Source organism: Onthophagus taurus, chromosome 3 (assembly GCF_036711975.1).
Source record: "Onthophagus taurus isolate NC chromosome 3, IU_Otau_3.0, whole genome shotgun sequence".
Taxonomy (NCBI): domain Eukaryota; kingdom Metazoa; phylum Arthropoda; class Insecta; order Coleoptera; family Scarabaeidae; genus Onthophagus; species Onthophagus taurus.
Window position 1 is genome coordinate 29526969 of NC_091968.1, and position 21023 is coordinate 29547991.

Here is a 21023-nt window from a genome sequence, read left to right on the forward strand (position 1 = left end):
AAAACTAATTAAGAATCAAAATGAAACAAATTTATCAAAAAAACTCATTACAAAAATAAACACAATTAATTTAAAAATTGTTCAAAATGCATGCAACAATGGCTATCAATGCATTTTTGGCATCTTGTAACAACAGAATTAACTGCTGCTAATATTTGAAACGGATTGTTCCTTAAAGTGTTAGCAGCGTCTTTTATTTTTCCCAACAGTTCTTCCCGAGTGTTTATTGGAGCGGCGTAAACTAGATTTTTCATATAGCCCCACACAAAAAAATCTAAAACGTTAAGATCAGGAGACCTTGGTGGCCAGGCAACGGGACCTCGGTTTGCCTCTTGATAATTGACAGGACCTAGTCGTCCTATCCGTCTATGACCATGCACGTACGTTAGCGCTGTAATGCGATGGTGCCCCATCCATCTGAAGCCAATGTTGCTCCAGATCACCTAGAGGAACGTCCGATAAACATTCCGCCAAATCGTTTTGCAAAAAATTTAAAAAATAAGGCCCACAGAGGTTATTATTAATGACACCCATCCACACATTAAAACTAAACTCTGTTTGGTAGGTTTTTGGACGTATTGCATGGGGATTTTCATGCTCCCAACTATGTAAGTTATGGTAATTTACGACACCCCTTCTTGTAAACGTGGCTTCATCTGTCCACAAAATCTTCTTACAAAAATTTTGGTCACGTTCAACAGACTGTACAAACCACCTACAGAAAGTTACCCTTTTAGGACCATCTTCAGGTCTTAAATTTTGTACAGGTTGAAAACGATAGGGTTTCCTGTGGTCCTTCTTCAGAGTTCGTAAAATTGTACTTCTTGAGACTCGTAAATTTTGAGCTTGAAGTAGTCTAGCAGCTATGCGACTGCTTAATGTGCTGTCATTATCAAAAAGGTTTAAAATTGCTCTTTGGTTTCTGTTATTTTGATTATTTCGTACTTGCTGGGTATTTAAACCATATTGTCGAAAACGTTGATGTGTATTGATAAATACCTGAGGATCAGGACATCTTCTATTAGGAAACCTTCTAGCGTATTCTCTAGATGCCGCTTCCGCATTTCCATCACAAAAACCATAAATAAAATGAATGTTCTTCTGTCGAAAATAATCGTGGCATGATCAATTTTTCCTAGTTTTTTAAACAATGATCAACAATAAAAAAATAATGATACTTTTACTTAATAACAATCAAGAAATATTTTCAATAATTGTCAACAATTAAGAGGATTTAACGTAACTAACAGCTCGTCTCAATACAAACATAAATTGTTTTTTGAAAATCAAAGCCAACTTTTAGAGTCATTTTAGCTAAGCATGGCGGTGCATGGCACGACATTCCATTTTTTTACACAAAAACTATCAATTTTAGGAAAAAAACTAAAGAGACAAAAAAGTACCATTAAAGAATGAGCTTTATAACCAATATTTTTTTATGTTAATACTCCATGGCGTTAAAAAGTTCTTCTAAAAAGAACCAAGGGGGTGGTGAATTTCATCCCCTTAGAGGGCGCTAGGGAAGCTTAAGGTATGCTAGAAAACAAGATGTTAACCAGTAGTAAATACATACCAAATTTCAAATTCTTCGGTTTACTTATAGCCGAAATAAATAATAAAATGTAAATTTTTAGCTCAACTTTGATCGCTCATAGCTCGAAAACAAAAGAGTTGCGACCCTATGTTTATATAAAAAACTTGTGTTATTTTGGCAAGTACTACGTCCTAGTAAAGTTTCCCGATTAAAAACTGAACCACCCTGTATATCATAAGTATATACAGGATGATTTATTAACTCACCATCAATTTTTGACATATGATAACTAATCCAATTACCAAAAAGAAATGTTAATGAACATATATAGTATTTCAATTATTTACGAAATTATAACACTTTAAAGTTTTAATTTTTATGTCATAATTAACAAATATTCACAAATTTTGTTCAAAATTGCTTCACCACGACGAATTAAAGAGTTCTTCAGCCGAATTAAAATGTCTGGTTGATTTCTTATTTCAGTAGCAGCCATTTGTATTCTGTTTAATAACTGTTCTCGTGTGTTAATTTCCACTTGATACACAATTTGTTTCATTTGACCCCATAAGTAGAAATCCAATGGATTAAGGTCGGGGGATCTAGGTGGCCAAATGGACCATTATTACCAAATTCACTTGTCTGGAAGTCAAAAAGTGTATTGTTCAGAAAAAATCTGTAATTTACGGTGTTCAAACGTCCATCAAGTACATGCAAACCTAGTAAATTGTTGTTAAATATTCCACCCCAAACGTTGATGCTGAAACGTTGTTGAAATTTGCTTGGTCTAAACGCATGCGGATTTTGTAATGCCCAGATATGTTCATTATGGTAATTATTTATATACCATGTCGTGTAAAACATGATTCATCTGTCCAATAACCAGTCACAAAATGCTAACCGTTGCTGATTATCTCCTGGCTGTAGAGCTTGAACATTTTCTTTACGATACGGATGAAGGACTTCGCGGTTCAATACGCGCCATGCAAAATTTTGACTTACTTGTATGTTGTGTGCTATTCTTCGAGTGCTGATGGAAGGATTATCAATGACAGCATTAATTACAGCTTCTTCGTCATCTACATTAACTACATGCGGTCGAATAGCTTTTGCTGGGAGCAGGATTACCTGTTTCTGGAAGTCTTCTGAAAGAATCGCTAAAAACTGAATAATATGGCAAACGAGGTTGTGGGAATTTTTCTTGATATTCTCGTACTGATTGTCGAGCATTTCCATTGCAACAACCACACACGAGAATTATATCAGCATACTCTTCAGTACTGTAACATTTTGAGTTTCTTCTTATATGTTATAATTAAACCTTACAGCAAACTGACATATTACAATGACAACTGATGAATTAATAAATTCGCAAATTTTTGCAACTTATTAATAAATTATTATTATTATATGTATGAGGGATGTATGGTAGTAAACACATTATCTTTATGTTTTTATTCCGTTACTGGTCTAGTGGTGGTGTATAATGGAAGTAATTTCATATTTCCGTATATTTTTGGTCTTCCTCTTTTAGGTGAAAAATCCAAAACGTGTAATTTAGAATCATCTAAAGAAGTTTTATAAGGTTCATTTTTCAAGAATCTCATTCATTGAATTTGCAGCCAAGAGAAACAAATAATGCTCAGGGTTATATAAGTAATTTGCTTTGTTTATTTTCATTTCTATCAACCCAAAATCACGATCATTCAGTAGAAAGGAATACCAAAAATTTGTGGTCCATTTCAATATTATTATTTGATGACTGAGCAATTTTCATTCATGTCAATGCTATTTTAATGTTACGATTTTGGCCTAAATAAGCATCACTATAAGCTGTTACGTGTTTTTGAGTAGTTATATCCTCCATATGCGCTAAAATGCATGATGCTACTCCCTGCATCTCTTGAAGCTGTAGTTTCCTCCCATACATAGATCTTGACATAGTCATTATGGAAACCCAAGTTGTATAAGTACATATTTCGCTTATAATTTTTGCAAATCATATGAGAATCCATAATGGTTTTTTCTGGTCCTCTGCAAAACAGTTCCTAGCTCTTTCATAATTAACATTAAATGAATTCCATATAATGTTAAAATTACAACCACTATCTAATAAAAAATCAATTTTCTTTTTTAATCTCAATTTAATTAATTTTATATTAACATACGGCGTCTACAATTTAATGTTAGTTTCTTTAAAGGTTATTAGTGCAAAAAAATATTGTAGTAACATATTGAGTACCCAGTTTAATAAAGCTCAATCAACGTTAAATGTGAAACCGATTAATTTATTTTGATCAAGTTGAGTAAACGTTTATAAAACCAGGCCTGTATCAAAGATTATAATTACTAAGAGAAATAATTAGATATTTAAAAAAATATTAACAAACATTTGATTAAATATGCACAAATTTATTTGCTTACTTTTAGTTAGCTTTGTCGATTGATCTTTTGATCTTGATCTTTTATCATTCTTTGCTAAAAAGATGACAATAACACTCACATAATATGCTTTAATTAGGAAACTTATCGAAATTTGAAATTTTTAGTAGTATTTAATAACAATTATACACTATTTTTTAATTCGGAGGAGTAAAATGAAAAGTTACATTTACACAGTGTAATTTTTTAAAGTTATTTTTTGGTAGGAGTTTTAAAACCAGAGTTATAGCTCAATAATAATATACAATAATCTAGCGCTGAATAATAAATAAAACTGGTCTAATACTAGAACTAGAGTAGATCTAGTTAGCATAAAATATCACTATGTTGCCGAATATTTCTAGTTCTCGGTCTAGTATTAATTCTAGTATTGCATTAGCACTGTCACTAGAACTAACAAAAGACCTAGAACTAGAAACATTCGGGTTTAGCCGCACGTCTCTTAAGACGGCTAAACCCGAATGAGTCTAGTTCTAGATCTTGTGTTAGTTCTAGTGGCAGTGATAGATAGCGCTAGTTAACACTAATCATTCGGGCTTAGCCATACTGAGAGACGTAGGGCTAAACCCTTATGCTTCTAGACGGCAGACAACGCAAAGTGTACTTTTTGCTTAAAACTAACCAATAGCAACCCTTCTTTTTGGCGCTTCAATTTGAAAACACTCCTCCGAATTAAAAAAATAGAGTATACTGCATAAAAATATTGTAGTAACATATTGAGTACCCAGTTTAATAAAGCTCAATCAACGTTAAATGTGAAACCGCTTAACTTATTTTGATCAACTTGAGTAAACGTTTATAAAACCGGGCCTGTATCAAAGATTATAATTACTAAGAGAAATTAGATGTGTTAAAAAATAACAAACATTTCATTAAATATGTACAAATTTATTTGCGAAGAAAGTGGTGGTAGCACTTCCTTTTGGTTAGCTTTGTCGAAATCTTTTATCATTGTTTGCTAAAAGAATGACAATAATGCGCACATAATATGCTTTAATTAGAAAACTTATCGAAACTTGAAATTTTTGCACAAACTTAGTACTACTTAATAACAATTAGGTTGTTATAACTAAATATTGAAGTTATAATAATTAACTTGAGCTTGTAATAATATTAAATTAAAATATGTTACACAAAATAAGTTAAATAAAAATAAAACGCAGATTAATTTATTCATTTCATAAAAAGTTATCACACAACAATGCTGCCAAAGTGTTTTGACAGTTCATGTAGGTGACCTTGAAATGATTGACAGTGCTACCATCTATTTCTCGTCAAAAAAATAAAATAATCATTGGAAGTATCCAAAAACATAAATTGCGTTATAATAATATTGAATTGCATAATCTTATAGAACAACTATAAGTTTGTACATTCTTAATAACACCGATTAAACAAATTAAACATTTATTTTGAAAACCTTCGAAAAATTTAATTCTATACATCTCCATTACAAAAGAAATTTTTTGATTTATTTTTAAATCTTGTTAAATTGTACTGCAAACATGTCTCGTTTAATCTTTAACCAAATGAATTTCTTGAAAATATAGAATGTGTGTCACAGTACCTTGCATTGATCGCTCAGTTTGAGTGCCAACGCTGGTTCCTCCGTGATGCGAAGTAGAACACAGGATGGACCTACCTTTTCCGATGTCATAAACTCGCTTTCGTTCCTTCACTCTCAACTTAAATTTGTTGAATTTTATCGAATTTGAACGTTTTAGGTTAATTGTTATAAAATACAATCGCAACATTTTTTTTTAAAAACATTTAGCAATCGTTTATTTCTTCCTTTTTATGTAAAAAATTTCTTTCAATTCATTATTACTATATACTTAATACGCGACGTTTGTATCTCGAAAAATCGGTGTACAAAAAGAAAAATATATATCTATGTATAGAAAAAAATTACATAGGTCACCTGTGTTCCTCATCACTATCACAGCCCTCGTTTTTATTATTTAGTCTTAACATATTTGCAACACACGGAAATATCTAAAAAGAAACTAAAAAATGTCGTTTAAACTAAAGAGTCCTATCTTTGCGTTATTTTTAACCGTCCTCAGCCTCCACTTCCTCATCATTATTTTCTATAATTTGATCCTCACCCGCATCATCTTCCTCTACGACTTTTTTTTCCTCAAATTCTTCGAGATGTTCATCTCTTAACGGAGTTGTATTTCCCGCTGCTTCCTCTTCAACAACTCCTTGATTATCACTCACATCTTCTTCGACGTTATTAACCAAATCATTATTATTATCGGCAACATCATTTTCCTGATTTTGCTCAACTATATCATCGTCGTTTTCATTTTTATTAAAACTATTTCTCCGATTAGAATTATTTTCTTCTTGTCGCGATGGCGAATTCGCCATACTCCACCGACTCTTTCGTTCTGATCGTTCGAAATCAACCGATTTATTCTCACCTTCATGTGTAGGTTCTTGTTGATCGTATTTATTAAATCTCCCACCACCGCGTCTATCGAATTGTCCACGATGTCTCGGTGGGGGGTGGTGGCCGTGATCTTCAAAGTGACCTCGAAATCCTGGAGGGCCTTCGAACCGTGGTGGTGGACAAAAATTTGGTCTTATTCCAACTCCATCCATCCATGGTCCTACAATATTTAATAAATGATTTAAAAAATTAATTAAATTAAAAAATAATTAACCTATTCGAGGTCCACGTATATGCCCCAAATGAGGTGGCCCCCTAGGATGAAACATTCCACCTCTAGGAGGCCCCATTAAATGTCCACGTCCATTGAACCCATCAGGTCGCATTCCCCTCATCGGGGGATGCCCACCCCTTGGTCCAAAAACGTCACCTCTATGTGGCGGATAAAATTCAGGTCCTCTACTAAATCTTTCATACTCATCAATTTCCTCTACATAACGATCCCTCCTCAAAAACCTATCGTCCAATAACTCCATATGCGGTAATGGGGGCCCATCGAAATCAGGAGGATAATCAAATTCGGGACCCATCGGGGGTCGACACATTCTCGGTCCTGGACGATCGTAATCATCATGAGTATCCATTGGTGGTAAATTATTTTCAAGAGGACCTAAATTTTCACCACCATAACTAGCCGGAGGTGGGTAAAGGTGTCTTTCGGGATCTTGGGTTTCACGAGCCGTGAAAGACCCGTCATTTGCCATTTCTCTGAGGCGATCGTTTAAGCGTTTTTCGCGCTCTCGTCTGTCTAGTTCAACACTTCGCGAATCATCGCGATCTGACCAACGATTGATACCGCCACCTCCGCGATTATCACGACGATTTTCACCACGCCGATTATCCGGGTTATTTCTATTATCGCGATTTCTATCATAACTACCACCCCTTCGACTTCTATCACGATTTCGATCGGCTCTATCGCGATCTCTACTACGATTTCTACCTAAAAAATTTAATAAAATTAAATTCTTGCATTTTTACTTTCGATTTATAACGTGGTTGCCATGGCAACGATAAATAATAGTATATTATTATATAAGCAAATAATGAGGGCTATTATTCACTAAGTCCACGACTACTATTGAAATTGATTCCATAAATTTACTTTTTAAAATTTTTTAATAAAGTTTAAACGTCAATGTGACACAAATTCAATGTTACCAACTGTAACCAACTTCACAACGATTTGTCAAAATTAAACGTCATTTTTTTAAATGTTTTTTTTTTTTACGAATATTAATTTATTTATACTTAAATCATACGAAAAAAGGAATTTGTTTACGCTTTTTTTAATGTCAAACCTTTAGAAAGTACTAAAAAATTAAGTTAAATTGACGTTTTTTTGAAATTTTGACGTTTCAAATAATTATTATTAGTCTGTCAAGTTGATTACTATCCTTTTCTTTTAAAAAACTCATTTATAAAGTATATATTACAAGGTAGTCGTGGACAAAGGATATTTATTTTACCTCCTCCTCTATTATCTCTTCGATCTCTTCTTCCATCATCCATCTCATCATGTCGATTAAACCGATTAACAACAGCACTTAAATTAACCTCCCCCGAACTATTATAGGACCCCATCGTTGCTAATAATTGGTCACTTAATGCAGGCCTATCCATTTTATCAGCGTCTTCCATTTCAACATCCATATTATCATCGGCATGATGTACTATTCCAAATCCGGTGTTTGGTTGTGTTTGTATTGGTAACGGAAGTAATCCGTTATCGTTAACCGAATCTTGACTATTATCTCCTGCGTTTCCGGCAACTGCTACTGTAGGAGCCGCAACCGACATTTGAGGAACATTGGGAGTTTGTAACAAACTTGGTGGCGCTTGCCCGAATGGTGAATTAATCCCTAAAAGTTGATTCGGCAGGAGAGCATTTGCTAAATTCGGTGGAGGCACACCAATAGGGACGTTCGTCATTAAACTTGTTTGTAAATTCATGCCGACGGCGTTTAATAAGTTTCTGTTTAATTGGAACGGTGGAACTAGTGATAAGGCGATGGGTGGCGCTGATAAAAGATTTCCCGGTACCGGCGGAGGTTGAGATGTATCCAAAGTAGCCGATGAAACTGATGTTAAAGTTGCAGCAAGATTCGATAAATCACTCACAGATTGATTTTCAAGCGGTTTTTGATTCAATTTCGACTTCATCCATTGCGGCATCGTTTCTTCATCAATAACACCACCATCTTCTAATAATTCCGTATCCATATCCGGTTTTAATTTGCCGTAAGGAATATAAGAAACTCCTAAATCACCTTCCCAATAATCTTTAAGATCTTTACCTTTAAAAACAATTTAAATTAATTTAATAAAAATATTATCTTAAGTGGAGAAGGAGAGGAGGATGAAGTAAAATAAGGGGAATACAGGGGAATTTTTACAAGCTGGCGACTGGAAGATTTGATGGAGGTGGTGAGTGACGCGTCGGGGACGTATTCTGGGAAAGAACGAATGGTGGGATGGAGAATGCAGGGAGGCGAAAAGGGAAGCAAGGTGAAGATTGAGGCAGTGGCGGAGAGAAAAGGTTCTGGTGTACAGTTATAAGTAAGCAAGCAGAAGGTACAAAGAAGTATGTGGGCAAAGAAAAGAGCGTTGAGGTTGAAGGAGGCAGCAAAAATTAAGGAGATAAGATGGGAAGGAATGGAATATACAGATGGCGGAATGGAGGAGTCACTTTATGAATTTGTTAGGAGGGGTAGAAAACAGGCAGGCGGTCGAGGAGGAGGAGACGATTGAGGTTAGGTGAGGATGGTGTACTGAACGAGGCATGGTTGGAGGCGACAAGAGAGGTGAGAGGGAAGCTGTTAGAGACGTTGAACAATGTGTAGAACCTGATGTTGTTAGGAGCCAAATCTCAATCATTTAGACAACTTTTCAACCACATTATGAGTATTTTGACAAATTTCAATGATTACCAACTTATTTTTAATCCTTTTGATCAAACTGGCATAGCTATATAGGAACCAGTTTTCAATAGTATACACAAGTTATCAGTGATAACCTGCTAGTTTTTAAGCATTTAGTAACTTATTTAACAACTTGGCATAGCTAAAAACCAGCTCTCAATGATATCGCCAAGTTTTCAATGATAATCAACCAGTTTTTAATCATTTAGGACACACTTTCAATAATTTCGAGCTTGTTTTTAATCATTTCAAAGAATTTCGTTTTGTTATGAACCAGATCTTAATCTTAACCATTTAGAACAACGGTTAATGGTTATGAACCCGTGGAGAAGGGTAAATGAAAGGAGTGGTGGTAGGAGGGAGAAATCTTCACGTGCTAGCGTATGCGAATGACATGGTGGTTGTGGCGAGGGATGCGACGGAAATGAGAGGGATGGTAAGACACTTGGAGGGGTATTTCAGGGCGAAAGTGTTTAAGGTGAATGTAGTAAAGACGAAGAGGATGAAGATCTACAAAGGGGGGAGGAGAAGAAAGAGGGAGGAATGGAGATGGGAAGGAAAAGAGATTGAAGAAGAGGTGAGAGAATTCACGTATCTGGGATACAGGTTCATAGGAGGATAGCAAGGACGCATGGAGGCGCATGTGAGGGGATGGCTAAAAGGGCAACTAAGGTGATGGAGCAGCTCTGGGGAGAAAGAGTGTTTGGAAGGGACATCAGAAAGAGAAAGATCATGTTTGATGGGTTGGTGAGGAGGGCAATGATGTACGGCGGGGAAGTTGGGGATGGAACAGGGAGGATATTCTGGAGGATGTACAGAATCGGTACTGGGTCTGGCGAGAGAGACCCCGGTGTATATTGTGAGGGAGGAAGTGAAGGTGGATGAAATGAAGGTGGAGCGGACAGAAGAGTAATTACCCTGGGGGAGAGTTGGAAGGAAGTTAGGGAGGAGATGATTAGATATTAGAGATGTGTAACACTGCGCTGCGCGGCGCAATTGAGTTAACTCAGTACAGTGTGTTACGTGCGCTGATACCCAACTTTAAAATGAGTCAGCATAAGACTTAGGGCTGGTATTTTCAACTATCTATAAAGTCCTCAATAGGTATACAACAGATCTGTCAGATTTATCACCCTATTATAGCCCTTCAAATGAGCAAATATAATGGCGACATTGTACAAAACGCGCCATGTACTCTTTATATTCACGTTCTGTACACCGCCACCGTAACATATTCTCATTTTGAGGAGTTTAACAGGGCTAAAAATCTTGCAGATCTCTCAAATAGCTATTAAGAATTTACAGATATGTAGGTGAAAATTCTAGCCCTTAGTCACGTATAAAACCTGCATTTGCTAGAACTTGGAACGAGATATCAGGCTAGCTGCGCCGGCGTATATGATATCGCTGATAGATATGATGCATCAGCAACTGCGTTATGGCGCAATTGAGTTGGTACATTGCGCTAACTCACTTAGGTGCGCCAGTATCAGTGTGTCAGCGCAGCAAATTTTGCTGAGTTACACATGGCTATTAGATATGCTAAAGGAGAGAATATTACAAAAAGACGGGTTATTCAGAGGCAGAGATAAATAACAGAAGAAGGGAAGGATGTGGGGGGAGGTAAGCGACAGGAATAGGGACATCCAGAGACAGGAGAGAAAGGCGTGGATAAAAGAGGGAAGGTACAATGAAAGATATGGAGCGTAATGGCGGAAGGGCTTCCAAAATACTTAGTGAAGTTGGGGAGTGAGGCAGGGAAGTGGTTGGTGGCCAGATTTCGGTATGATAATGAGGAGAGAGTGAACAGGTATAGTTTCCGATATTTCTAGTGGTTTTTATGACTTAATTGCAGTCATATAACGAACAAAAACGGATTTGTAAACGGGTACTTTAGGAACCCCAAACTCTGGCGTGAGTTGTTCAGGTCCGCATTAACGGAAATTACAAAAACATAATATTTAAAAACTTAAATACCATTACTTTGTAAAATTATAACAATTTATTTCAAATTTATATTTTTAAAGTCTAAACAATTAATTACCCGTTAATAATTTTTTCCGTCGACCGTGTATTTATAAGATTTATAAATGTATACAAAATCATTCATTAATGACACCTATTAATAAACGATTTTAAGAAAGTCCGACCGAACTAAATAGTAGTCAATTTAATAAATATTCTCCAATGAAATTTGTAATACCGACTCAACCGACCACTATATCTATTCGGTAAGACTACAAAAATAAATTATGACACATTAAAAGTGAGGTTATTTTGCCAGTGACAGAATTGGGAGATTTTTCAACGATGGATTTTCTCTATTTTGTTGAAAAGACGGCCAACGAAAAAATATTGTAACTAACTCGTATATTAAAATGCGATTAATTATCTCAATAATTAACATTATAAATCGTTAAAATATCTCGATAATTAATCGCCTTCATTAATAGACTTGTTGGTTAAATAACTATTATATTATTAATTATTATAGTAGAAACCACGAGAGCTGGCAGTGACAGATCGCTTAAAAATGGTATGAATCAAGATATGGACGTACGACTTAGATTATTTCACCACATACATTTAAATGTAGGTTATGTTAGTAATGGAGGTTATATGTCAAATATTGTCAAAGATATTAGGTTCGTTCCAACCGCACAAATTTGACTCGTCGTGTACGCGTACACGACTAGTACAGGACTTTTTTCTGCGCATGTTCGTCCGTGGACACGTTTGTGTACGCGTACATTTCGTCAACGCTGTTGGAACGGTTTAAAATTTCTATGTACGTTTTATATCCAACCCTGCCGATAGTTAGCGCTGCAACCACAATTTACCATTTCAAACGAAATCCATTTACTCATTTTTTTAACAATAATGAACTAAAGTAGCATTAATTAGAAATGTAAAAAAAGCGTAATAACCTTTACTAGAAAAATGAAATAAAAATATGCATGTTTTTACACTTTTTTGATTAATTTGTCTATGAAACTTATCATAAAACATACATATGAAATAAAAGTTCTTAAAAATTTGTTAAACAAAACACCAGAAACATGTAAAAGAGTAGAGAATAATCCAAATCCAAATGTACAGGGTCTGTCACGATGAGCTGAGTCTTATATGTATATAGCAAACTACTGCCACTATTTTTGTGAAAATTTGCATATGGGTTTACCCGAAGTGTTCGTTTCAGCTAAAATATTTTCAGATTTCTCCAATTTGCGGTTATACCGGAAATGGACCACAACTATGTTATTTTAACAATTTTTATTGAATTTTCGAGACCCCTAAATTAGGGTTGCCATTTAAAAAAATGTAGTTTTCGACTTTTCGAGATAGGGAAATTCGGGGAAAATTTCTGACCAATCTATATAATTTTTTTAAAAACTTTTCAAGGGTTATGTAAACTATGGATCCTCTCTGTGCAAACCCTGAGAATATTTGGCCGGACTCGAGTGTAATTTCGAAAAATTACCATAACTTTCGAAAAAACTGAAATAATCCATAAATGGTGCACTCTAGACATATGATGACTTATATCAAATTATACTAAAATTTAGTGGGGATCTCGAAAATTCAATAAAAATCGGTACATTCCATTTAAAATAACGAAGTTGGGGTCCATTTCCGGTATAACCGGAAGTTGGAGAACACTGAAAATATTTTAGCTGAAACGAGCACCTCAGATAAACGCTAGAGAAATAGTGCCAGTAATTTGCCACATAGATATAGACTCAGCTCGTCGTGACAGACCCGCTTGATGGTAAAGATACCCATAAGAGATACAAACAGACCGGCTGCACAATTGGAAATGAGTTATGCTCTGTTATGCGCAAGCGCTAAAGAACGTGACAAACCGTACATCGTCGAAACCAGGTACGCATTTGACTTGTCGCGGACGCGTACATGAACGCGTCCGACGGTCATTGGAACTCATGACAACTTGTCGCCGACCAGTCCGCGGCACGTCCACGGGTCGGATGGAACAGCACTTTTCAACTGCGCAGGCTGGTGACTGTCAATTGACAGTCAAAAGTGCGGTTGGAACGAACCTATTATTTAATGATTTTCCTTTCAAAGAAAACATTTTCGACTTGTGAAAACACTAACAGATTCATGACAACGCTCACAAGACGTTTCGATTTTAGGTTATAATTATAGAGTTACATCCCTTAGATGAACAGACGTACTTTTTCGACGTGGCCATTTGAATTGTACAGCAGACATATTAAACTAATGCTATCTCTTTCTAACACACATTACTCTCTAGCGGTTTGTGAGCTACGTATGGCATTTGTAAGAGCGGAACACGATGATTTACTGCCAGCTCTCCTGGCGTCTACTATACTTGTTTTTTTTTTGTAAAATCATTTAAGTATAAGTAAATTTATATTCTTTACTACATTTCTGTTTTATTTTGTTGAATTTATAACAAAATAAAAAAAGAAGTGTGTCCCTGGACCTAGTTCGCTAGGAGGATCTATCATAAATCACGTCCAGGTACTTTTTCAGGGTGATAATTACTGCCACTATAGTTTCTGAGGATCATAAAACCACCAGAAATATCGGAAACGATACAGGGCGGATGATGTGGATAGGTGGTGTCGGGTGTGCAGAGAGGACTGGGAGACGCTAGAACATATGTTGAGGGGATATAGTGACCTGAGAGAAAAAGAAAGGAATCGGTGGCATATTCTGGAAGAGGGGGAAAAGGCAGGGGATGGATGAAGGAAGTTAAGTTAGGTTTGTCATGTTTTGTACAGAAAATTGAAAACGTTTAGTTAACAATAAAAACTCTTATATCAACATTATCTTAAGTGTTTTTACCTTTAACTCCTTTCCCAGGAGCCCAAGCTAAAGTTAATGCTTTCCCATGTAATTTATAATTTTTCAATTTCGTTAAACATTTGGCAGCATCTTGTCTCCGATCCATCACAATAAAAGCGCATCCCCTTGGTATAATCAAATCGATACTAATAATCCCTCCAAATTCCCCAAAAGTATCTGATAAATCTTCTTGATGAACCAACTTGGAAAGATGCCCCACCCACAACGTGGTACTACACACGCTTAAATGATCTTTCTTAATTGGCGGTAACCCCCTCTTTTTCCTCTCCTTATCCTTTTCACGTTCCTTTTCCCTTTCTCTATCCTTTTCGCGATCACGCGATCTCGATCTTCGTCTGCGCGACCGCGAATGCGATCTTGATCTCGACGAGCGTCTCGAACGACGATCTCGTCCGCGATCGCGCGAACGACTTCGACTCCTTCCACGTCTACGCGAACTCCCATAACGATCCGGAGATACGCTTCGGGAATCGCCGTGGTCTACCGTGATCACTTCGACATCATTATCAGTTCCGGCACCCACAAATTCCACTTCGGAACTAACCGTACCATCTTGATCTTGATTTTGAGTTATATAACCGACTCCGGGTGGTTGTTGGGTTGTTTTGTAACCGGGCGGTGGTTGAGACATGTCTGTGGTCATTGGGAGGAAATAATTTGATGGGACGGCTGGAGAATTATTGCTGGGTTTAAACTCACATTCGGAAGCGAATGGTAAATGCTAAAAAAAAAAATTGGATTAACTTAATTGAAATAATATTTCAAATTTTAAACTAACTGGTACGGTTTGAGCAAGATGTTTATCGAATTCATCTTCTTGTTGTTTCATTTCATGCAATTTTCGAAGCTTTTCTAAGTCAATTTCTTGATGTTGTCCATGTTGCAACATCGAATTTTGGAGGGTTTGAAGTTGTTTTAACACTTCCGGGTTTGATAATAAACTATGAAATAAAATAAGTTAAATAATTTAACAAAAAATAAATTAAATACTAACTTTCCAACTGAATCAATTGATGTATTATTAGTATTTGTATTTTTTGGAGATGGATTATTTGGGTCTTCATCTTCGTCATCGCCGTAATCGAAGTCTAATAATTTCCTATCGAAATGAACTGGTTGCCCATCAGATTTTCCTGCACCACCTTGATATAATAATTTATGCAGCTGTTGGAGTTGAGCTAAAGTTGCTGGGTCGAGAGTTGGGGTCGCCTAAAAAAAATTAACCTCCTTTTAGTTAATAATAATTCAATGAACCACACAAAAGGCTTAAATTAGAATTTGATACTTTTCATAAAAACGTTTTTCCCTTTTTAATTTTATTTTAATTTTTAACTTTGTTTTAATTGAAGCGTTTTAGTACCGTTGCATTAACGCTGTGGGGTACGGCGTTTGCCTGATCAGTTCCTTGTTGTGTGACCTTCGTAGGCGTCTTCTGGAGCGCCGGTGAACCTGGTTAGGAAAAACGTTTTTAGATAAGTATCGTGACAAACAAAAAAAAAATTGAATTTTAAAAAAATTTCAAATTAATCATCATTATACAAGTTATCTTTTAATTTTTGATTGTAGATTTTACCTTAACTAAATTATAAACATAATAAGAAAAATAAAAATGTTCACCTACCTTTTGGTAGACTAGTAGTCCCACTTATATTTCCGATCGTTCCATTATTCTGGTTAATTTCTTTATAGATCGGATGGTTTGGGTCGGCCAAATCAAATAGCGGTTGAATTACTTCCGGGGCAAACACTTGATTTTTTTGCCATAAATTTAACACTCTTATAACTTTACTCTGCAAAAATTTAAACTTAAATTAGAAATAATTACGTTTAATTAATTTAATCAAAAGATGGCGCTACTAAAACAAGATTAAATTAATCAAGAGATGGCGCTATTAAAAAATGCCATCATATTAAGATCACAAAGAAAATGAATAAAGAAAAATATCCTTTTTTTACTTACTTTATCTTCAGGTGGACATTTATATAAATTAACAAACGTTTGTTGCATATTTTTCGCAAATCTAGGAGCAAAAACGTCCTTATCGGTCCCAAATTGATGCCGAGACTGCCTCACAATTGAATCAATAACATATAAACCTGGTACTTTGTACTCCGATTTACATTTCAATATAAATTTTTCAACGCTTTGCACAACATGCTTGTAAAATTTGATAGCCTTAATTGCTCCTCTAGTGATTGCAGTCATTTTCGCTTTTGATATCGGGGGCCTCACCTCGTACAACGAGGATAACTACGAAAAGAATAAAAAACATTAAAAATCCATGTTAGCGTTTTGTGGATAGATACACCCAAAAAACGTTGACGTTAATCAGCGCCGATTTCAATTACGGCTACAAAACAGGACTTACCTCCGAATTAAACGATTTTACGGCGTCCATCGTTGAGAAATTATCCAGAATTATCCGTTATTTATTGATATTTGAATGTGTAATCAATTTATTTTCTGGTTTTATTGCGGGAAGCGTCAAGTAGTAAAAATGGCAGCCATCTTTGCTTCTGAGTTTATGACGTAACGGTGTGTTTTTGAGATTATTGCAAAAACATTCATTTTTAATTTATTTATTATTTATATAAAATAGAAAACAACGAAAACTGTTTCACTTCTAATTTTTTATTGATAATTATAAATAAAAGTCAATATTTTTTTATTATATCGAATTTGTGACTAATTTCATCATGGACTTTAAATTGTCATTATAACAGCACCATCTATTAATTATATTATTGAAATATGATTAACAATTTTAAATAAATAAATAAAATAAACAATAAACTTTTAGTATTTACTTTTATTTCGTTATAATTAAATCACTTAAATTATCATTTTTAATCCTTATTCGAGTTCAATAATTTTTTAATTTCCCGTATTTGTCTCAATAGCAACATTAATCATATCATTCCCTAAGAAAAAATCTGTTGCAACAATGTTAGATTCTTTTCCCCATTCATCCCGAAACCATTTACTTAATTCTTTATTCGTTTCTTGAGCTAATTTTCTATTTGTTGTCCGTACAAAGAAAACATCAATAGGGCTAATCGTTAATTCGGCCATTAAAGCCCATAACGGATTAGAAATACTATTATGATTCTTTATTGACCTCCTCAAATACTCCTTTAATTCATCGACTTTACGTTTATCACCCCAATATTGATGCAAAGGTGTCCATAACCAAGAAAATTCTTTTGCTATGTTACGATGTCCATAACAAATAATCAACGTTTTATTGCGTTGCCAAATTTCATCTAATGTTGGTCCTTTACCAACTTGGAGACCGTTTGGTGGTAAAGCTAAATGCCCCAATTCTTTCTGAATAATATTAATTAACTGACGATGAAGTTTGTCTTCGAATTTAGTGGGGTAAGGAAATCGATGAAAATCTAGAATAATGATTTCTTTCGGTGCTAATCGCATAAAACTTGTTATTTCTTTTAATAAAGGTTCTAATTTAGTAATTCTCATCAAATCATGGTTGATAAAGAAGCCTTCGTTGGGATAATAACCAACTCGAAAATCTAAATATCTTATTCCGAAAACCAATTGGGTCCAAATATCTTTATCTTGGTTTAAAACGTAATGTTGTAAAAAACCGGGAATAAATCCGTAAGCTCCAGAGTTATGTGTACCTGGTATTAAAATCGTTCCGATACGCTTTTGTCCCAAAATTTTCCTACAAAACCACATTAAAAAAAGAAATAGAATGAAAATGATTTTTATTATTATTTTGATACCTTCAATACCTATTGTCGGACATCCACGTTGGTTGTATCTTTAAACAATCCGAATCTAAAAGGCCATTACCTCTAAAAGAAGCGATATAATAAGGAAAACAATGCGATCCAGGGCTTGTTATATTAATCCCTTCATAGTAATCCCAATCCCCAGGCAACCAAGGTGGATTAAATTTAATTTTAGTCATGTAATAACCTTCGGGATAAATGTGTGCGTTTATTGATACTAAGGGACGTTCACCCATCTAAATAAAAGCGTATTAATAAAATTAATTCAAAAATGTTGTGCTTTTTACCACAGTTTTTGGATTATAAGTGAATAATTCGATTCTTGATGGATAATCATCGAGGGAATCGCAATTTGTAACCCAATTTAATTCGATAAAACCAGCTTCGAATGAAGATATTGTTATAAAAACTTTTCCACATTTAGAAATTGCTAAAAAGAGAAACGAATATAAGAACGATTTTTTTTATAATCAAAAAAATAATTAGAAATAAAGAAAATTTATTCAGTACTTGAGAGAAGTAGGGTTAGAATGTGTTGCTTTTAATGTATAGAGGGCGCTTTTTTATGAACTTTTTATATTTCGTGCTTTTTAAGTAGATTTCAGCGATATTTATCCATTAATTTCAGATTTAATCTAAAAGATTATATTAAAGTAAAAATTGGAATGTTAGGTTTATTTTAGATTTAAATTTATATTTATAGAAATTAATATTTTATTTATTTAAAAGTTGGCCAACGTAACGTTTCTACAGTCACGAGAATATTCTGTGCTACAGTGAAAATGACTTAATAGCAAATAATAACAAATAAAACTAGACTAGCATTAGAACTAACAATAGATCCTAGAACTAGAATCATTCGGGTTTAGACGTCTTGAGAGACGTACGGCTAAATCCTGACGTTACTAGTTCTATAGTTCATTTTTTTTCTATAATACCTGTCAATTTGTTGTAAAGTTGGCAAAATTAACAGGGAGTTTTGTTTTATCATGTTTTGAAGTAAATATGTCACATTGACGTTTGAGCTTTCGTTATTCAAAAAGAAAAAGTGCATAAAAAGTGTTGTGGGGTGTTTATTTGCCATTTACTTACCTAGAAAAGGTATTTTATTCTATTTAATTACTTTGTAGCACGTTTTTATAACAAATATGTACTTCGTCAAAATCGTATTTATCTAAAAATTTATTAGTGTTTTAACCTCAACTAATTAGTTACTGAAAATGTTACTAAAAATCATGAAAACAACATAAATTTTATAAGGGTCCTAGATAATACCAACAGAAACCCTAAAAAATTTACATTGACAAGTATTATAGAAAAAAAAACGAACTATAGTTCATTTTCTTTTCTATAATACCTGTCAAATTGTTGTAAAGTTGGCAAAATTAACAGGGAGTTTTGTTTTATCATGTTTTGAAGTAAATATGTCACATTGACGTTTGAGCTTTCGTTATTCAAAAAGAAAAAGTGCAGTAAAAGTGTTGTGGGGTGTTTATTTGCCATTTATTTACCTAGAAAAGGTATTTTATTCTATTAATTACTTTGTAGCACGTTTTTACAACAAATATGTACTTCGTTAAAATCGTATTTATCTAAAAATTTATTAGTATTTTAACCTCAACTATTTAGTTACTGAAAATGTTACTAAAAATCAGGAAAACAACATAAATTTTATAAGGGTCCTAGATAATACCAACAGAAACTCTAAATAATTTACATTGACAAGTATTATAGAAAAAAAACGAACTATAGGTTTAATGCTTGTTCTGGTGACAGTGATAGGCAGCTCTAGTTAGCATAAGATATCGCTATGTTGCAGTTTTTTAGTGCACTAAAACTAGAACTGACACAAGACCTAGAACTAGAATCATTCATTTTAAATGCATTTAAAACTTTTTGAGGTTATGTTACTTGTCAAACGAAATTAATAATTTTTATATTTATTATTTATTATACAGGAATTTCAAATAACTAGCAATATGCAGTAACCATAGTTACGAATGCAACATAGCATAATAGAACAGGCATTGGGTGGCTGCGTTGGGTGGTTTTGCAAAGGAAAAATACCTACCACTGCTACTAGAACTAACACTATACTTAGAACCAAAAACATTCTGGTTTAGCCGTGCGTTTCTTAAGACGGCCGAAAACTCAGGGTTATGATAAGGATGCTCCTTTTTTGCAAGCAAAATTTTTCCTTTGCAAAAGCACCCAATGCCTGTACTATTATGCTATGTTGCATTCGTAACTATGGTTGCTGCATACATATATTGCGAGTTATATGAAATTCCCTGTATAATAAATATAAAAATTATTAATTTAATTTGACAAGTAACATAACCTCAAAAAGTTTTAAATGCGTCATTTTTAATATCGTTTTAATAACAACAAACTCAGTTTGTTAAATAAAGATTGTTATCGCAATTGAGAATATAAGGAATAACTTTAACATAAAAGTTACGTAAAATTAGAAATTTCTGCCTTTGTATTATAAATAAGAGGTCAAACGGGAAAGCTGATTGCTACAGAAAACTTTTTTGCGTTTTATTTGAAATTGTCAGTTTGGTCATTAAAAATCAAAATTTTAAGTATTAAAACTTTTAGTTAATAATGAAGAAATAAACGGTTATATAATTATTCAAATGATTTTAATAAACGCGTAAAAGAAAGTCTTACCTTCAACATGATAAAATAGAAAAATTAATACGAAATATGAACAAAAATGGTTTATTAAAGCACTCATTTTTATTATAAAGCACAAAGATTACATTTCAGGCGTAAAATCACCACGACCGCAGTTAGTTTATAACTGAATAAAACGAGTGAGTAACGTGCAAATTACACAGAAGTGGCATTGAGTATTAAATCATTCACTCGTGAAAAGAGAACACACTCAAAATAGATTGAATAATAAGTTGTTTATTTATAAAAAAAAATGGTTAATAAAAATGATAAAAAAAATAAACATTCAAATGAAAACGAAGAAAATAACGATGATAACAAAAACAAAAAATTGGAAAATAAAAATGAAAGGCCTAATAGCTCACCCGCGATT

General features: G+C 34.1%; 2 protein-coding genes across 3 annotated transcripts; both read right to left on the bottom strand.

Annotated features, from left to right (window-relative positions):
* Positions 1–4401: 4401 nt before the first annotated feature.
* LOC111416048 (Insulator su(Hw) mRNA adaptor) lies at positions 4402–16738 on the bottom strand. Its single transcript, XM_023047994.2, has 10 exons — positions 16579–16738; positions 16170–16460; positions 15831–15999; positions 15570–15658; positions 15204–15418; positions 14988–15150; positions 14189–14930; positions 7904–8731; positions 6649–7377; positions 4402–6594 (listed from the first exon to the last, which is right to left on the bottom strand). The coding sequence occupies exons 1-10, from the start codon at positions 16606–16608 to the stop codon at positions 6029–6031; spliced, it is 3822 nt and encodes a 1273-aa protein (XP_022903762.2). The 5' UTR covers positions 16609–16738; the 3' UTR covers positions 4402–6028.
* A 261-nt stretch (positions 16739–16999) lies between these two features.
* On the bottom strand, positions 17000–20730 carry LOC111416046 (PI-PLC X domain-containing protein 1). 2 transcript variants are annotated; one of them, XM_023047991.2, is made up of 4 exons: positions 20645–20730; positions 18259–18398; positions 17969–18204; positions 17000–17898 (listed from the first exon to the last, which is right to left on the bottom strand). In XM_023047991.2, the coding sequence occupies exons 1-4, from the start codon at positions 20709–20711 to the stop codon at positions 17085–17087; spliced, it is 1257 nt and encodes a 418-aa protein (XP_022903759.1). In that variant the 5' UTR covers positions 20712–20730; the 3' UTR covers positions 17000–17084. The 2 variants fall into 2 exon arrangements, with proteins under 2 accessions (XP_022903759.1, XP_022903758.1); XM_023047990.2 differs by having other exon boundaries at positions 18256–18398.
* Between the last annotated feature and the right edge of the window lie 293 nt (positions 20731–21023).

Coding starts and splice junctions, on each gene's coding strand:
- LOC111416048 (XM_023047994.2), bottom strand. CDS start 16,608: ATGGACGCCGTAAAATCGTTTAATTCGGAG. Junction 15,151..15,203: donor TCAATTGATTCAGTTGGAAA/GTTAGTATTTAA, acceptor TTTATTTCATAG/TTTATTATCAAACCCGGAAG. Junction 14,931..14,987: donor ATCTTGCTCAAACCGTACCA/GTTAGTTTAAAA, acceptor TTTTTTTTTTAG/CATTTACCATTCGCTTCCGA.
- LOC111416046 (XM_023047990.2), bottom strand. CDS start 20,711: ATGAGTGCTTTAATAAACCATTTTTGTTCATATTTCGTATTAATTTTT. Junction 18,205..18,255: donor CTTATAATCCAAAAACTGTG/GTAAAAAGCACA, acceptor GCTTTTATTTAG/ATGGGTGAACGTCCCTTAGT. Junction 17,899..17,968: donor ACGTGGATGTCCGACAATAG/GTATTGAAGGTA, acceptor GTGGTTTTGTAG/GAAAATTTTGGGACAAAAGC.